This window comes from Rhipicephalus sanguineus, chromosome 1 (genome assembly GCF_013339695.2).
Source record: "Rhipicephalus sanguineus isolate Rsan-2018 chromosome 1, BIME_Rsan_1.4, whole genome shotgun sequence".
NCBI classification, from domain to species: domain Eukaryota; kingdom Metazoa; phylum Arthropoda; class Arachnida; order Ixodida; family Ixodidae; genus Rhipicephalus; species Rhipicephalus sanguineus.
In genome coordinates, this window is record NC_051176.1 from 265,158,729 (window position 1) to 265,174,041 (window position 15,313).

At 43.2% G+C, this 15,313-nt stretch overlaps 1 protein-coding gene across 2 annotated transcripts in view; it reads left to right on the plus strand.

The window, feature by feature from the left end:
- Positions 1-11,490, plus strand: part of LOC119378881 (zinc finger CCHC domain-containing protein 8 homolog) — a 30,990-nt gene extending 19,500 nt beyond the window's left edge. For both annotated transcript variants that reach the window (XM_037647933.2, XM_037647934.2), the window contains exons 11-12: positions 4,365-4,509; positions 10,663-11,490. In XM_037647933.2, the coding sequence (XP_037503861.1) occupies positions 4,365-4,509; positions 10,663-11,252 (735 nt within the window). In that variant the 3' untranslated portion in view covers positions 11,253-11,490. The remainder of the gene's footprint in view (positions 1-4,364; positions 4,510-10,662) is intronic.
- Positions 11,491-15,313: the final 3,823 nt, after the last annotated feature.

Consider the following 15,313-nt stretch of genomic DNA (forward strand, 5'->3'; position numbering starts at 1 on the left):
TAATGGTTAGTGATGAAAAGGAACTAGGCAAAAAATTGCAGCTAAACAAGAACAGCTCCTTGGCAATCAACAGAATGTATGATTTCAAGCAATGATGACACAAAAAGTCACTGGGTCCCTTTACCTAATGTGAAGGAGATCACGGGCTGTGAAGGAGATTCTATGCTCTGAGAGGCACTCAGTTCACTTGATCCACTTTAAAGGGACACTAAAGAGCAAAACGATTTTTCTCGCATTAGTAAAGTAGTCTTCCATGATACCAAAAATACCACACTTGCTGCGAGAAGACGCTTAATAAGTGAGAAAACGCGCAAAAAGAAAATACTGGTGGCGACGCCACCTTCGAATTCCCGCACCATTTGCCGTGACATCACATATTTTTGACGGCGCCTGCTTGGGCCTACGTAGTTCCTAATCGGTTAAATCGAAGTACATTGTCCTCTGAGGGGGCCAGATACTTGACATAACGAGTTTGTGGAAATTTCGTCGTGCCAGTGGCGCCAAAATACGTTAAATGCTCTTTGAAATCTTTTACGTCACGAATTACAAAGTTCGGCGCGAAATTTAAAAATGAAACTTTGAACTTGGTTTTCTCCTCTAATAATAAACCTATGTTGGTGAAATAAACTACACAAGAGTTCTCCGAGCACATGTTATCAATCTAAACCAATTCATTGTTTCTCTTTAGTGTCCCTTTAATGTATGTTGATTCACCTTGAATTCACTTTACTTTGTGTTCCTAATCATTTGGCATCGTTATGTCTGTATTCAACATCACAAGACTTTTGATACCATTCGTGTTCATGACGACACCAGGCACTGGAATTTTCTACCAAAGAGCCATATAGGGCTTCCACCTTTATAAGGAATCCTAGCCAGTTATATGCATTAAGATTTAAGCTTAGCAAGGTAAAATAAATGTGTTCACAAACAGTAATCCATAGCAGGAAGTAAAACTCATGAATAAACAAGAAACAAAATGAACATAGTAATAAAAAAGTCACAGTTTCACCGCAAGGGCGAAGCAATGAATGCAATAGCAACAAATTGTAGTGTTATACGAAGTGAGGCTGGCAGCTGTTTTGTGTCCGATCTCGTGTAACTACAAAACACTGGTTTAAGAGAATACGGCCACTCCAGGGAGAGATGCTCTCCGCATAGTCACTTCACGTTGAGAGCGCAGCACGTAGAAGGGTATACGAACTGCTTGCTGTAATGGCTGTCGAGATAGCACGCGTGCCAGCGACCGTGCCCTTAGATTCAAAGTTCAACGTTGCTGCTCGTTTCCTGTCTGCTTCGACGGCAAGCCTCCCGAGCGGGGTGATGTTATCGCTATCGCATGCACCCTCCGAGCAACGGGAATGGGCCGGCTCGTTTGATCTCTGCTTCGGCCGCCTTCATCACCCCCGCTTGCGTGCTTTTACCCGCAGTAGAACATAAGATGCGCAGGGGGGGATCTTATCAATTTGGACTTCATACAGGAGGGACATGACGGTGATGGCAAAAGCCTGCGAGACTGTCCATATAATTGCTATCGCAATAATAAATTGACAATTACAGTAATCTCTTATGTGAAGTTAGAGCGCTGCGGGATTTGATAATCTACAGATGCTCAATGCACTTGCACTGAGCAGATGCTCAGTGCTGCCAACTGTGAGCAGTCTGTTAGGCAGGAACGGCAGATGAAGCACTTCTACCAGTTGCATCGAGGCTGCGCCTGTATGTCAACGCGCAACCGTCAACTGCGCCTTCGAAGGATTGAATGAGTGAAAGTGCAAGGAGGCCGCACTTGCAGGAGTGGAAAGGGTTGGAAACATGTCACATTACCGGAAGCCATAGCTGCGTGAGTTCACACGCTAAAGTGAGAATTGTATCCGTGCCCTGTGTTCCATGATCGCTGGCTTTCATCCTCCGCTGTGCCATCGTTCGCTTGTGGCAGGAGCCATAGCAGACACGAGCTGCACACTGCGCTCGCTGACTTTTATCCTCCCTGTGCCAGTCATTCGCTTGTGGAGGAAGCCACAGCAGATGCGAGCTGCACACTGCACTCGCTAGCTTTTATCCTCCCCTGTGCCAATTGTTCACTCATGGTGGAAGCAGCAGCAGACAAGAATGGTGCTGTGCTCTTGCTGTCTTTCATCGTCCCCTGTCTCAGTAGTTCGCACGTGGAGGAAGCCACAGCAAACACAATGGGTGCAGTGCGCTCGCTGTCTTTAACCCTCCCCTGCGCCAATCGTTTGCTCGTGGTGGATACCATAGCAGACGCGAGCTCCTACGCTGTGTGTTCTTCTCCGAGCAGTGCTTGCCGTCTTCCGTCCTTTCCTGTGCCACTCGTTTGCTCATGGCGGAAGCAACAGCAGACAAGGATGGTACTCTACTCTTGCTGTCTTTCATTGTCCCCTGTGTCAGTCATTCGCATGTGGAGGAAGCCACAGCAAACACGAGCGGAGCAGTGTGCTCGCCATGTTTTATCCTCCCCCTGTGCCAAACGTTCACTTGCAGCAGAAGCCATAGCAGACACGTGATCCCGCACTCTGTGTTCCACGAGCTGCGCACTGCATTCGCTGGCTTTCATCCTCCCCTGTTCAAATTGTTTGCTCTGTTACAGAGTACCACATGAAACCCACGATTGGGTGCATAAGAGCTGCTCTCTGAAACGCAAGAGGTAGAAAGGAGGATGGTCCAGAAATTGGGATGAGGGTTGTTGAATGCCGAACGTCCCAGACATTGCACGCAACCATCTCCGGTTCTATTTCAAAAAATTGGGGACAACCATTTTAGTGCACTATTTGCCCTGGCTAAATATTTTTATGTCCCATACAGTGATTTGAATGCTGCCGTGGTAGGTGAAACCTAGGTTGCCAAAAAACACTCTCAGAAATACAATACTACACAGAGTACCTTAAACATCTGCTCATTGCTAGAAAATGAATGGTGTTCTTTTTATTCCCTCTCATTGGCGGCTGCTGCTTTGGCTCACCATGTGCTTTGTGGTGAAGGAAGGCGGCAGTCCTGCGCCCATGCTAATTATTCTAAAAAGTTTACAAATATAACTGTATCACATGATTGGGTAGTAAGTAAGCATGTCAAAAAAATATTGATGTCGATGACCAAGCAGTTTCGAAGTGGAAAGGGTGCAGACATTAAAAAATGTGTGAAATGCCTCATCTTCGGACATATGCAGATTGGTGATGCAGTCCAAGTAAAAATGCATGCTTGTACTCATTTCGAAGGATATACAAAGGAGGTTTATCTGTGAAAGTTTAATTGTAGTAATTTTTTTTAATGAGAAAATATTCGTCCCTGGGCACCAGCCTGTAAGTCTACTTCATTATAGGATGACCTATATTTCGTTTTTTACAGTAGTACTATTTTTCAGCGCAAAGAAGTCAATAGGAGGGTCAAATTGGGTGTTTTGGTCTGCGTTCACATTCCATCCGTAGAAAGGCATGTCATCCCTTGGTCTCAAGGGCGTTGCTGAGGCATTCTTGCTCATGCCATATACACGTAGTTTCATTAAGCTATTCATTCTCTCGCCATTCATTCTCACTACCCATACATTTCACGTCACGCTCATGATTTTAATACTTATATGTTTTACCCGCCTTTAGCGCGAGGAATTTTAAGGCCCCTTTACAGCCACCTACCATGATCATTGTTCATATCAGTTACGATGACCTGGCGCTCTTTGGCCATCAATTGGCCCTTGCGCCAATAAACATCAGATATCATCAAAGGCATGTCATACAAAATGTGACAGAATATGTAAAATGCTGCACTTGAATATCACTTTTGAAGACTATTGTCATGGAAAGAGCCACATCATAGTATTTATTAGTGGTACTCAGAAAAATTTATATCTCGTTTTAAAAAAAACATATTTAGCATCCTCTACAATTTTTGTCACTGTATTCACCTACTCACACCCTTGTACCTTGTAGCTGTGATGACTGCTGTGCAAATGACACTCTACTTTACTTTGCAAGTTTCATACATCCACTGTATGTTGTCTGAAGTGGGTTCATATTTAAATTTTTTTTACGTTCGGTTCTGCTGGGCATGTCCAGCAGCTGTGTAGGTTGAAAGTGATGAAAATACAAAATACAAAAAGGTTTTTATAAAGTTCCACCAATCAACACTATGTGCAACAGACACTGGTGATGTGGCATGCATTTATAAAGTTCCACCAATCAACACTATGTGCAACAGACACTGGTGATGTGGCATGCAGAAACATGTCAAGTGTTTAGGCACTGTATACAGTTTGTTGCACGAATACTTTTTTTCCCCTAAACCTTCTCTGTATTGTCCTTGAGACTAGGTATTTTGAAACATTCAAATTCTTTAAAATACTTTAAATACAGGTTGCAAAAAGCTTTAGTCAGAGGCAGAAGCTGCCACCACCAGTTGTACAACCAAGCACAGACATTGGCCAAGTAGTGGACATGCACATTGATGATGGAGCTGAAGAGGAAGTGGTTTGCTTTGAAGGTGGAAACATTTCTGCAGGTAAAGTATGCATTCATTCTTTGCATGTGTAAATTTTCCATCTTGCTCCCATGTTTGTTGCTGCACATGATAATGTAGAACAAAGATGTGCCAGAGCAAGTAGCATTTTTAGGAAAATTTAGCCAATACTTTGTTTATAGTTACATAAGAAAGGTACTGCACATACATAATTTACATACTGTACTGAGTTAACATCGCAACTTTGTTTGAATAGTGATATTTCATAACTGCAGTAATCATAATCACAGGCTGCTGTTTAGAAGAGTCACTGAATATTTCAGAGAAAATATACAGAGAAAATGCACATGTGTATGAACAAATGGCTGCTGATTATAGAACAGCATCCGATATTCGAGCTTTAGAAATGAGTAAATTGAAACCACATTTCTTTGTGTCAGGAGTTCCCTTTTTTTAATGTAGAGAACACGTTGGTGACCAGAGAATCGCCATTATTAATAGCACCTTGAATATTATTAAAATTAAAGGGTGAAAGAACAAATTAGTAGGATCTACGTTGCATGTGAACAAAGTATATCATCACTCTCCTTTCAGCATTTGTCAGCTCTGATGCAGAAAATTTGTTGTGGGAGAGTCCTGAAATGCATTCAACTGTTTATCTATATAGCTGGTAATAACGGCATTGGAACATTACCTGCTGTGTCATTGTGAGGCTGGTTTTTGTGTCTTTGTTTCAATGACCATTTTCATAAAACAGCCACATTCAAAATTGCTCCTTGCCTTAAATGGCCCTTTGCCAAGTTAGAGCATCAGAAAGAGACAAGCACAGCATGCATATCACATGCTGACAATCATGTCTTTAAAGTATCAAACCACTCCACAATGTCAAAATGTAAACAGTCAAAATTTCAAATGAAAGCCCTTGCACCCTTTCTCAGCACCACTTTCTGCCACAAAATCAAGGTCGCATGCATTCAGTTCAGTTTATTATCTTAAAGGCCCTTCTTTTTTTTTTTCCGGGGGGGGGGGGGGGGGGGGGGGGGCATTACATAAGGGGTGGGATTTAATTTAGGCTCACAATAGGGGTGTGCGAATATTCGAAATTTCGAATATTTTTCGAATAGTGTTTGCTATTCGATTCGATTCGCACTGGAATTTTACTATTCGAACTATTTGAACTTCCCAAAAACAAATACAGTCAACATTGATGAAAGTGACCCCTTCAGATTTTTAATATGCTTCACCTCATTACACTCTCGTATTGCGGCAAAGCTGCCTTTCAAGCTCCGTTACGGTCGAACTTTGCCAAGACACAGTCAACGTCCGATTGAAAGTGGTCCCTAGATTTTCAATATGCTTCACCTCATCACACCCCGGCATTGCGGCTAAGCTGCCTTTCAAGCTCCGTTACGGTTGAACTTAGCCAAGAGACGTCTTTGCAACGTCCGATTGGAAGTGGTCCCTAGATTTTCAATATGCTTCACCTCATCACACCCCGGTACTGCGGCAAAGCTGCCTTTCAAGCCCTGCTACGGTCGCAAATGTATTAACTCAAGGAAACGCTGGTTCCAACATGGAGATGAAAGATGTGCCCGAGGTGGGGGCTCACTTAATGCTGTTTTGGACCTGAAATTTGGGCAGGAAGTCCGAATAATCAGAAGCCGAAGCTTTTTAGCATCCAAAATTTCAGATGTTCTTATATATCGACGTCTACAAGGCAGATTTGGAACTCCGGACTTGAAGGGAACACACCCTTGTCCGCCACATCAGTTGGGCTTCCACAGAAGTTGAAAGAGGAGGAGAGGCTAAGGGCATGGCACCTTTGCCTATCACGTGTAAAGTGTTGTTGGCAACACTTTGGTTGCACCGAATCATGTACATAAATAGAATTCGGCCTCTACATTACCTCATTCTTAATAAGACAACTATGAAACACCACGCCGCCACTGCTTCATCAACCTAGCGAAAAGAAACACTTTCATGTTGCTATCTCATAAGAATATGCTTAGCAATCCTCTCTAACTTTTTCTTCTGCAATTTCGCTTCGAATTATTCGAAAAATTTTCGAGAAATATTCGAAAAATGTTCTATTCGATTCGCACTCACACTTCAATATTCGAATTCGCTTCGCACCCAAAATTTTGCTATTTGCACAGCTCTAGTTAACAATAAGCAGTGAAGATTGTTTTAGTATTTAAGATGATCAATAGCATGGTCTTCAAAGGCACATGGTGAAGCGATGGTGACGATGTCCCAGGGGAGGCCATATGCGCGCTGTGGCTGTTATAACGTGGCTGCTTGAGCGAACAATGAAAGAATTTGTGATGAAGCATGAGAGTTGCAATGCGGCGACGCAAACTAAGGAGTGGCAGTCCAGATTTTGCTTTCAATGATGAAATACTGATATCGTATGAATAAGATGAGTGAATTAATCTAGCGGCACGATCTTGTACTGCTTCTAATGCTTTGATTAAATATGCTTGATGTGGGCTCCATATGGCAGATGCGTATTCTAATTTCAGTGTAACTAGTGATTTATACGCTAGTAATTTTACATGTGGGTGGGCTAGACGGAGATGGCGCTTGAGAAAACCGAGTGCCTTATTGGATGCCGAAACTATATTAACAATGTGGGTACACCATAAGAAATCGTAAGACTAGGCTATTTCAAGATATTTATGAGATGGTACTGATTCAATTGGGGTGTTAACGATAGAATACTGGAAACGATATGGGCTGAGGCGACAAGAAAAAGACACAAGTTTACATTTAGGAGGATCATTAACCATGTGTTACACCAATTAAGTACGCTGTTAAGATTTGTTTGGAGATCTAGGTGATCATGCGGGTTACTGATAGTGTGATAAATGGCACAGTCGTCAGCAGTCATGTGAATGCTGCAGGATGTATGACCAGGCAAGTCATTAATATATATTAGGAACCTTTTATAAACAGCTTTGTGTCATACACGTGCCTTAAATAACACTAATTATGGCATGCACTTTGGTAAACCATTCAGTGCAGAACACCTAAAGCCACAACAGGAAGCTCACGGTGTAGAAAATATAAAAGAGGTGTGACTCCTGACATTAACGTGCCATACTTCCTTGACTGTGGTATAGGCGAAGGCAGAGAAGAAATGTTACATGAGGATGCTACTTGAGGCAAATGGTGCGTGTTGGCAGTGAGGTTCACATCCTGGCAGCATGACTGTGCAACATTAATTTGTTCCATTGCTTCTGATAATGGTTCTTCATGTAAGGCACTTCTTAGACATTGGTTAACTTTTTCCACTGTATAACTAAAATTCTTCATAAGACTTGGTGAGGAGCTGTTTATTGTTCTTTTTGTGTGAGTGCATAGTGGTAACAATAATGTGCACCACAATTACATTGTATTTGTGTGTATGTGTGTGTGTGCGTGTGCATGGCATATTTGTAGGTTGAAAACCCTGGTCCTAATGAATGGAAATGATTGTGTAGTACTGAAATCAAGAAAGCAAACAACACCTAGGAGCTTGTTTTTTTGTGTTGTTTATTGTATTGCTTTGTGGTCTTAAGGTGAATGAGTGTTCTCTTACTTTTAAGAAGGAGAGTCCAGTGAATGGTCAGTTAGCTGCCATGGTGATTCAGTAGTGATAGTGTTCTGCTGCTGAGCTTGAATTGTTCTATTCCCAGTCCATACTGCTTAGAGATAAGTGCAGCTTAGAGAACCTCATATGGTTAAAATAATCTACAGCCCTGCACTTTGGCATCCCTCATTAACTATTCTGCGGTCTTGAGAGATCAGACCCCATCTTTTTTTTTTTCCCTCCACAGCTGTCACTTGACTAGCACCATAAGACTACATACACATTTAATTGCACCATCCTCTTATTTAAAACGATGTTAGCAGCAGTCAGCGACTTTTTTGTGTCAGTGTTTGTTAGGGTAAGTGAATGCTGTATAACACAATGTAATGGTGAATGGTTATTCCTTTCTAACTGCTTTAAACGTGACTGTGTACAGACTGTGTACATTTAGTTCCAATCAGGACTAAACTTAATTCAATTGGCTCAAAGGAAGTCAGATATCAAATCGACTGTAATAAAGTACTAAGTATCCAGAAGTTTTTCTTTGACATTTAGCAGACTTTATTGGGAGAAAATTGGGAGAAAAAAACGCAATTTAGTTGTGGACACTTATACCCCTTTTCTATTATGGTAAATTACTGCACTAAGCATGCTAGGGCATCAAAGATTGATTTATTTACTTATTTAATGACAGTTTTACTCAGAAACATAAATTTGTCAGTGCAGCTTCTATGTTGGTCAACCTTTGTTCCTATAGAACATAATTTTTGTTTACTCTCACATTCATGTAAGGGCTAGTGTACTTAGACCGTATTTACAATCTGTCAACATGACCAGACACAGGGGCTGCAGGTTTGTTGACCAGGTAGCTGATAACAAAGCCATGATGAAGAAACACTGGCAGCGAGCACGTGAGAACAGGCTGAGCCCTATCTCGGCCATTCATTCCACCAGTTTCCATAGTCCCAACAGAAGATAGCTGCCTTCTATGAGCATCGCGATTCTGGTCTATATTGTTCAATCCATGTCCATGATTCATCAGACTACATGATGTTTATGGTCTATATTGTTAAATCCGTGATTAATCAAACTACATGTCAAACTGCAGCATGGTTTGCTACTGCTATGGCATAAAGCAAATCTTGTTGTTATGCTGGGAATTTGTTGCAAATTCTACTGTGTATATCTGCAATAACTGTATAGGTTTCTCTTTTTTGTGTGTGTAAAGTGCCACGGCAGGCAACTGAATTAATAATAATGATTGAAAGGGGATGTTATTCCTAAAAACATTTTTTCGTTCATCTCTGTAGCAAGTGGCCCCACCCCGGAATTTTCACACAAAATTTTGCTGTCATACAAGTCACAATGTATTTGGCTGTTACACAACTAAACTGTAAATAATACCTTGAACTAGTAGATCTGCTTTACCTAAAGCCACCATACATATTCAAAAAAGGAAAGGTTTTTTTGGTAAACATTTCTTTTGGTTAACGCTGCTGTATTAAAAAATTAAGCCCCCAATAACTGCGATTTTCACGATACTAGAACCAAATTTTAAAAATATAATGTCACACGTTACACTAATGAGACCAACAGTGTTTTGCGGACATAGAGTAGTTATACCCAGGTTATATTTTGGTGTTTAGTGAGCTAATTAGTTTCCTTTAGTTATGATAAACTTTAAACATTTGTTTTAGAGCATAGTTCATATTCAAAAAGTTGTAGACCATGCTCATAAATATACAACAAAGTTGCTTCCTTGGCGTTATTTTTCACATAATTTTTTTTTTTTTAGCTTTGAAGAGAGCCTGCGAATAATAAAAAAAAAGTGACTTAATTGCAGTGTTGTGCATCTGGAAGGCAGCACTCTCAAATATACTTCGAAGAAACAAAGACTGTATGCAAATCACAGAAGAAAAAATAGTGAGGTGCCACAGCAGCCATCATTTATGCAAGCACCTTTGTTTTGAAGATCAAGATATACCGTGCGCCTGAATGATAGGGTGCAGGCTGGTGCTGAGCATTATTGCAAACACATTAGGAAACTTTTTTAATGACTGGCATGCAGGGTTCGTTTTGTTTTGATTGGCAGTGCTACATCCAGAGGTGCAAAAGTGTAAAGACATTGTTTTCATACCTCATAGGCTTTCTTTATAGCCCAGGAAAAAACAGTGGCATAAAAGGTGACATGAAGAAAACTACACTACAACTCTTGCAATACAACTGATGCCTTGAAACAAATGTTTAAAATTTTGCGGAAGTGAATTTTAGTAACTCGAGACAGCCACCAAGAATACATCTTGGGTTAAACTGAGGTTGGTTGGTTGGTTGGCAAAACTAGTTAAACTGAGGTGTTTCGTCCTGTTTTTTAAGCTTAGTTCTAATTGTGTGAAGCACTTCGTATGTGTCATATGGGCTGAAAGGATGCAGAGGAGTGCCAAGCATAAAAATTCGTACTCCTAAAAGTATTGCAACAGCTGGAAGTGATGATGGCTTTTTGTACTCTCTAGCTTAGTGTGTAGCGTATACAAAAGTAAAGTCAGGAGATGCAGTTTTGTTTAAAATTAAGCCAGAAACCATAATTAACTTGTGACGTTCTATTACGCATGTTATCCGGGATAAAGTCACGGCAGCAGATTCATCGACAGACTCAAAGTGTACCAGCACAGACGTCAGCCAAGAGAGTCTTGTTCCTGAGCAGCCAAGTTCAGCCTCTGATTGCAACAATGTGGCTTCTTCAAGCAGCACGGAAGCTGATAGACAAGAGCAGCCCAGCGATAATGTCGCTTCTTCAAGCAGCATGGAAGCTGATAGACAAGCACAGCCCAGTGACAATGTAGCTTCTTCAAGCAGCACGGAAGCTGATAGACAAGTGCAGCCCAGCGACAATGTGGCTTCTTCAAGCAGCACAGAAGCTGATAGACAAGAGCGACCCAGCCCACTAGCTGTTCAAAATGGAAGCACTTCCAATTCTGACAACTCCACAGTGGACACACCAAAAGCCAAAAAACACAAAGTTACCATGGGAACACCTATGCTCATTGGATTCAGCAAGTACACGTCACTTCCACCACGTGAGAACTTTGCTAAGGACATGACTGACCACATTCCTTTTGAAAACTTGCCTGGGACAACTGGAAGATATGATAAGCTGCGTACAGTTATTAAGAAAGTGCGTGCTCTGCGCGAAGAAAATGATAAAAATGACGACTGATAAAATGACATGAGCTGCAAGTACACAAATTTGTGTACAATGGTAAGCCTGAAAGTATCTTCTAAGTTTTGCTGATAACAGTGTCACCACAGCACAGTTTGCCATTTTGCAGCACCATATCGCTTCATGGGCCACTGTCATTCGATTGATGAGTACAGCAAAGCCCCAAAGCAGACATATGCGTTGGAATGCACCAGTACGCTCTGTGTACGCTCGTCGTTGCATCACACCTAGTTTACTAAAAGGGCACACACCAGGAGATGTGCGAGGTACCGTGCATCGCCACGCATTTTTTCGTGACAGCACAGTGTTGCTGCTTCGCCATGTTCAAGGTAGCATACCTGCCAAGTCTCCCGGATTACCCGGGAGACTCCCGGATTTTGAACGTTTCTTCCGGTTGTACGGGTCATAGGAAAATCTCCCGGAAACGGCTGTTGTTGACGTCGTGACGCGAGGTGGGACGTTTCGCGTACAGATGCGCTACACGCAATTTAAAAATTTATCCTAAATGTGTTATAGGTTATATCAACCGTTAATATTTCGTAGATGATGCGTTTGTGTACACACAAATCTATCCCACAAGTTACCTTGCCTTCAAAATTTTGTGTCACTACTGCTTTAAGTGGAGAGGCGCTAGCACTTAAAAGGGTAGCCGTTACCGATGTCTGTCGAGATAGCGCGTTCGCCAGCGGTCGCGACCGTCCCCGTCTCAACGGCGCCCCTTATGGTCCCTTGCCCGACGAAATAACTGGTAAGCAAGCGACGACAGGCCTCGCACGCGGAGCGATGTTATCGCATGTGCCTACAGTGTTCTACTGTACATATGCCCTTCGCGCGCCGGTGACGGCCGGGTTGTTTCATCTCTGCTTCAACCGCGTTCGTCCCTAGCGCTAGCGCGCTTTTACTCGCACGTGAAACACACGATGCGTAAGCGATGTTAATGGTTTGGACTCTGTACAGATCAGCGGCGACCGCAAAATCCCGCTGACAGTGTCCATATAATTTCTATCGCACTACCCCCCCCCCCCCACTCCGGAGATCTCCCGGATTCCGTTTCTCCAAACTTGGCAGGTATGAGGTAGCCAAATGACCGCACCTGGCAATTACCGTATATTGCCGATTATAAGTCGACACCCCAACTTGCAACCCCTTCTAGGGGAAAAAAAGTTGACTCCGAACACAGCCTCATGCTGCGGCCATAGCTCACCAATAAGTTTTTCAGAAGAGGGAGTGATGTAAAGAAACATTTATTTGCCCTTGAATTATTGCTTACGACTCGTCGTCGCTTGAAAGAAGGACGCAGTCACGGTCATTGCCATCGTGTGAGCCACTGCTGCTGCTCACCGTCGGAACGGGTGCCGGTGGTACTGAGATGCCGCACGTGGAAAACGCCGCGCAGACCGTGTCGGTTGGTAGTCCATACCAGGCATCGTTGACAGTACGTGCTTTTGCTTCAATATCATCGTAGCAAACACTCAGGCTCTTGCTTCTCTGGTCGTGAACCCAATCTCTAACCGCCTCCTCAATGGCAGGGTATCGTCCAGACTTCGGTCCGCGAAAGGAACGGCGTGTAGCAGCGCACGCGAAGATCTTGGTCCTTTGTTTTCTCCATTCCCTCACGCACTTTTCCGACACATCAAACTTGCACCCTGCTTCAACGTTGCTTTCCGACTCTGCGTAGAGGATCGCTTGCCTCTTGAAAGCAGCGCTGTACTGTTGCCGGCGTAGCAGTGGCATCTTGGCGTCCATTTGGCAGCATCGCAAATCGCGCACTGCTCGCAAGCGAAGCGAAATGCAGAAATGGCGAACAGGCATGAGTGCAAAAAAGACGCGAAGACGCTTGTGGGTGCATGTGACTGGTCATGTGGTTTAGTTCCCCGTGAAGCGTTGCCAGCCCACACGGCGCTGCCAGCTTTTCTGTAGAACGCCGATGGTTTGTCAACGAATCGTTTCTATTGTATGAAAACAAAACTGCAGGGTGCATCGCAAGATAAATTCCTCTTTATTCATAGAGAATCGTTCGCCCTCTATCAAAGGTTTGAAATGCTGCTTTCGAGACAGTGTTTCCTAAGCAGTTCGCATTAATGCCGCGCGGCGGTGATTTTTAAATGCGCTCCATAGTTTCGCCTCGTGTGGTTTCGCTATAGTTTCGCGATCGTCGTGCCAGATCGCAAAACTGTCCGGCCCCGGAAGCGGCGCGCGCACGTTGGGAGATAGCTGTTGCCGCGACTCCACTGCCTTTGCGGCTGATATTATCGATGCGTCGAATAGCAGGAAATCAGAGGACGATGACCTTTCGTCGGACCCAACAGATAAGTCGACTTTACGATTCCGTGTATAGGTCGACTCGGATTATAGGTCGACCCCCGAACTTTGGAAGGTCATTTTATGAAAAAAACTTCGACTTATAATCGGTAATATACGGTAAGACACAGTACAATGCGACATCCAGTTCGACGTGAGGCAGTGTATGTTCAGGCATGCAGCATATGACGATTCAAGACACGTGGTAAGAGCAAGCGAGCAGCATCTAGGGGCTCTGCCCAGATCCAGCCCCTTGACTTTGCGCCGACGCATATGTCTGGTTGGGGCAAAGCCTCGTTAATTCGGGTTTTACAGGACCGGAAAGAATATTCGAATTGACTGAATTTTTTATTTTTGAGGATATCAAGAAAATAAACGAATGCCTACAATATCAAAACACTTTTGTTTAATGAGTATCTCCACAAATCTTATTCTTATTTTGCATAAAAGCAGTGTGAAAGCCGCTATTCTTGTCGTTCTATGAATTCCTTCACTATGTGACCACGCACAAGACCAGCATCTTTCGCCAAGACATGCTTTTTGCCAACCACCCCAGCACCGGCAGCATCATAACATGCACATAATAATGTTTTTGCTAGCGAGCTGGTGGGCAACAAATCGTCTGTTTGTCGCAATGCAGTCGGTGAGTATGATGCCAGCATGTGAGCCGTAATAAAATCGCTCTTCATCTTCGACAGGTTCGGCCATGTTTGCGACATTGCCCACCCACTGCCCTAAGTTTAAACTTCTAAGCGCCGCATTCCCTACAGACAAAACAATAGTCGCTATAGACGTCTTCTCAGATAGCTAACATCGTGATCACAGGTAGCTACCATGCAGTTCTGAAGGCATGCAACCAACTTAGTGGTAAACATAGGCATGTACACACAAAACGTTCTGGCTTCTCTCTTGTTACCATACATTCATGCTTACGACTATGGCGATGCAGAGCGTACTGCTTCATTTCAGGTGGCCATTCTCTCTCTCTCTCTGTTGCATTGCACGTTTGCATCGCTTCGTGCTCTGAATTCAGCTGTGTGTGACCAAATGTATCCGAATTAACCAAAGTTTGATGCCATTAAATAATGTACATGCTTGCCGAGACCAGAGAACAAGTCTGGACTATCTAATTTTCCAAATTAATGAGGGTATAATTAACAAGGTTTTACTGTACTGTTATGTCATCAAGAGACACAAGGAGAAATATTAAATCAGTTTGGACTGATATTCTTTCAAAGCTCTGTATTTTATTGAAAAAAAAAAGACAATTTATCAGGGAAGCAAATAGGAGGCCGAAGATGTCTTCTTGAAATGCATGCCATAAATGAATGAAAGGGGGGATTTCTTTAAGGGCTCGTTTTTCTTTGTTAGATGCAACCTTAATGAGGACCAACATCGACCCAAGGAAAGTATAGCGGACGTTATTTGTAGTAATTATGGTATAAATGTGAAGAAATTAAAATGGGCGAAAAGACAACTTGCCGTCGACAGGGACTGAACCTGCAACCTTCAAGTAACGCATCCGACGCTCTACCAACTGAGCTACAGCGGTGGTTACCCTCCTCCCGTCCACTTCATCGGGCATATCTGTGCATATTTAAACCTGGTAGGGTTAGTCAGCGCCACTCGTAGCCATGACGGCGAGCGTGGAACGCACTTTTTTTGCCTGCTAGCGGCACGACGCCAGTAGGAAAAAAAAAAAGAGTGGGGCCCCGTGGTTTACATTTTCCAGGGGTGGGCGATGACTCAGTGGTGTC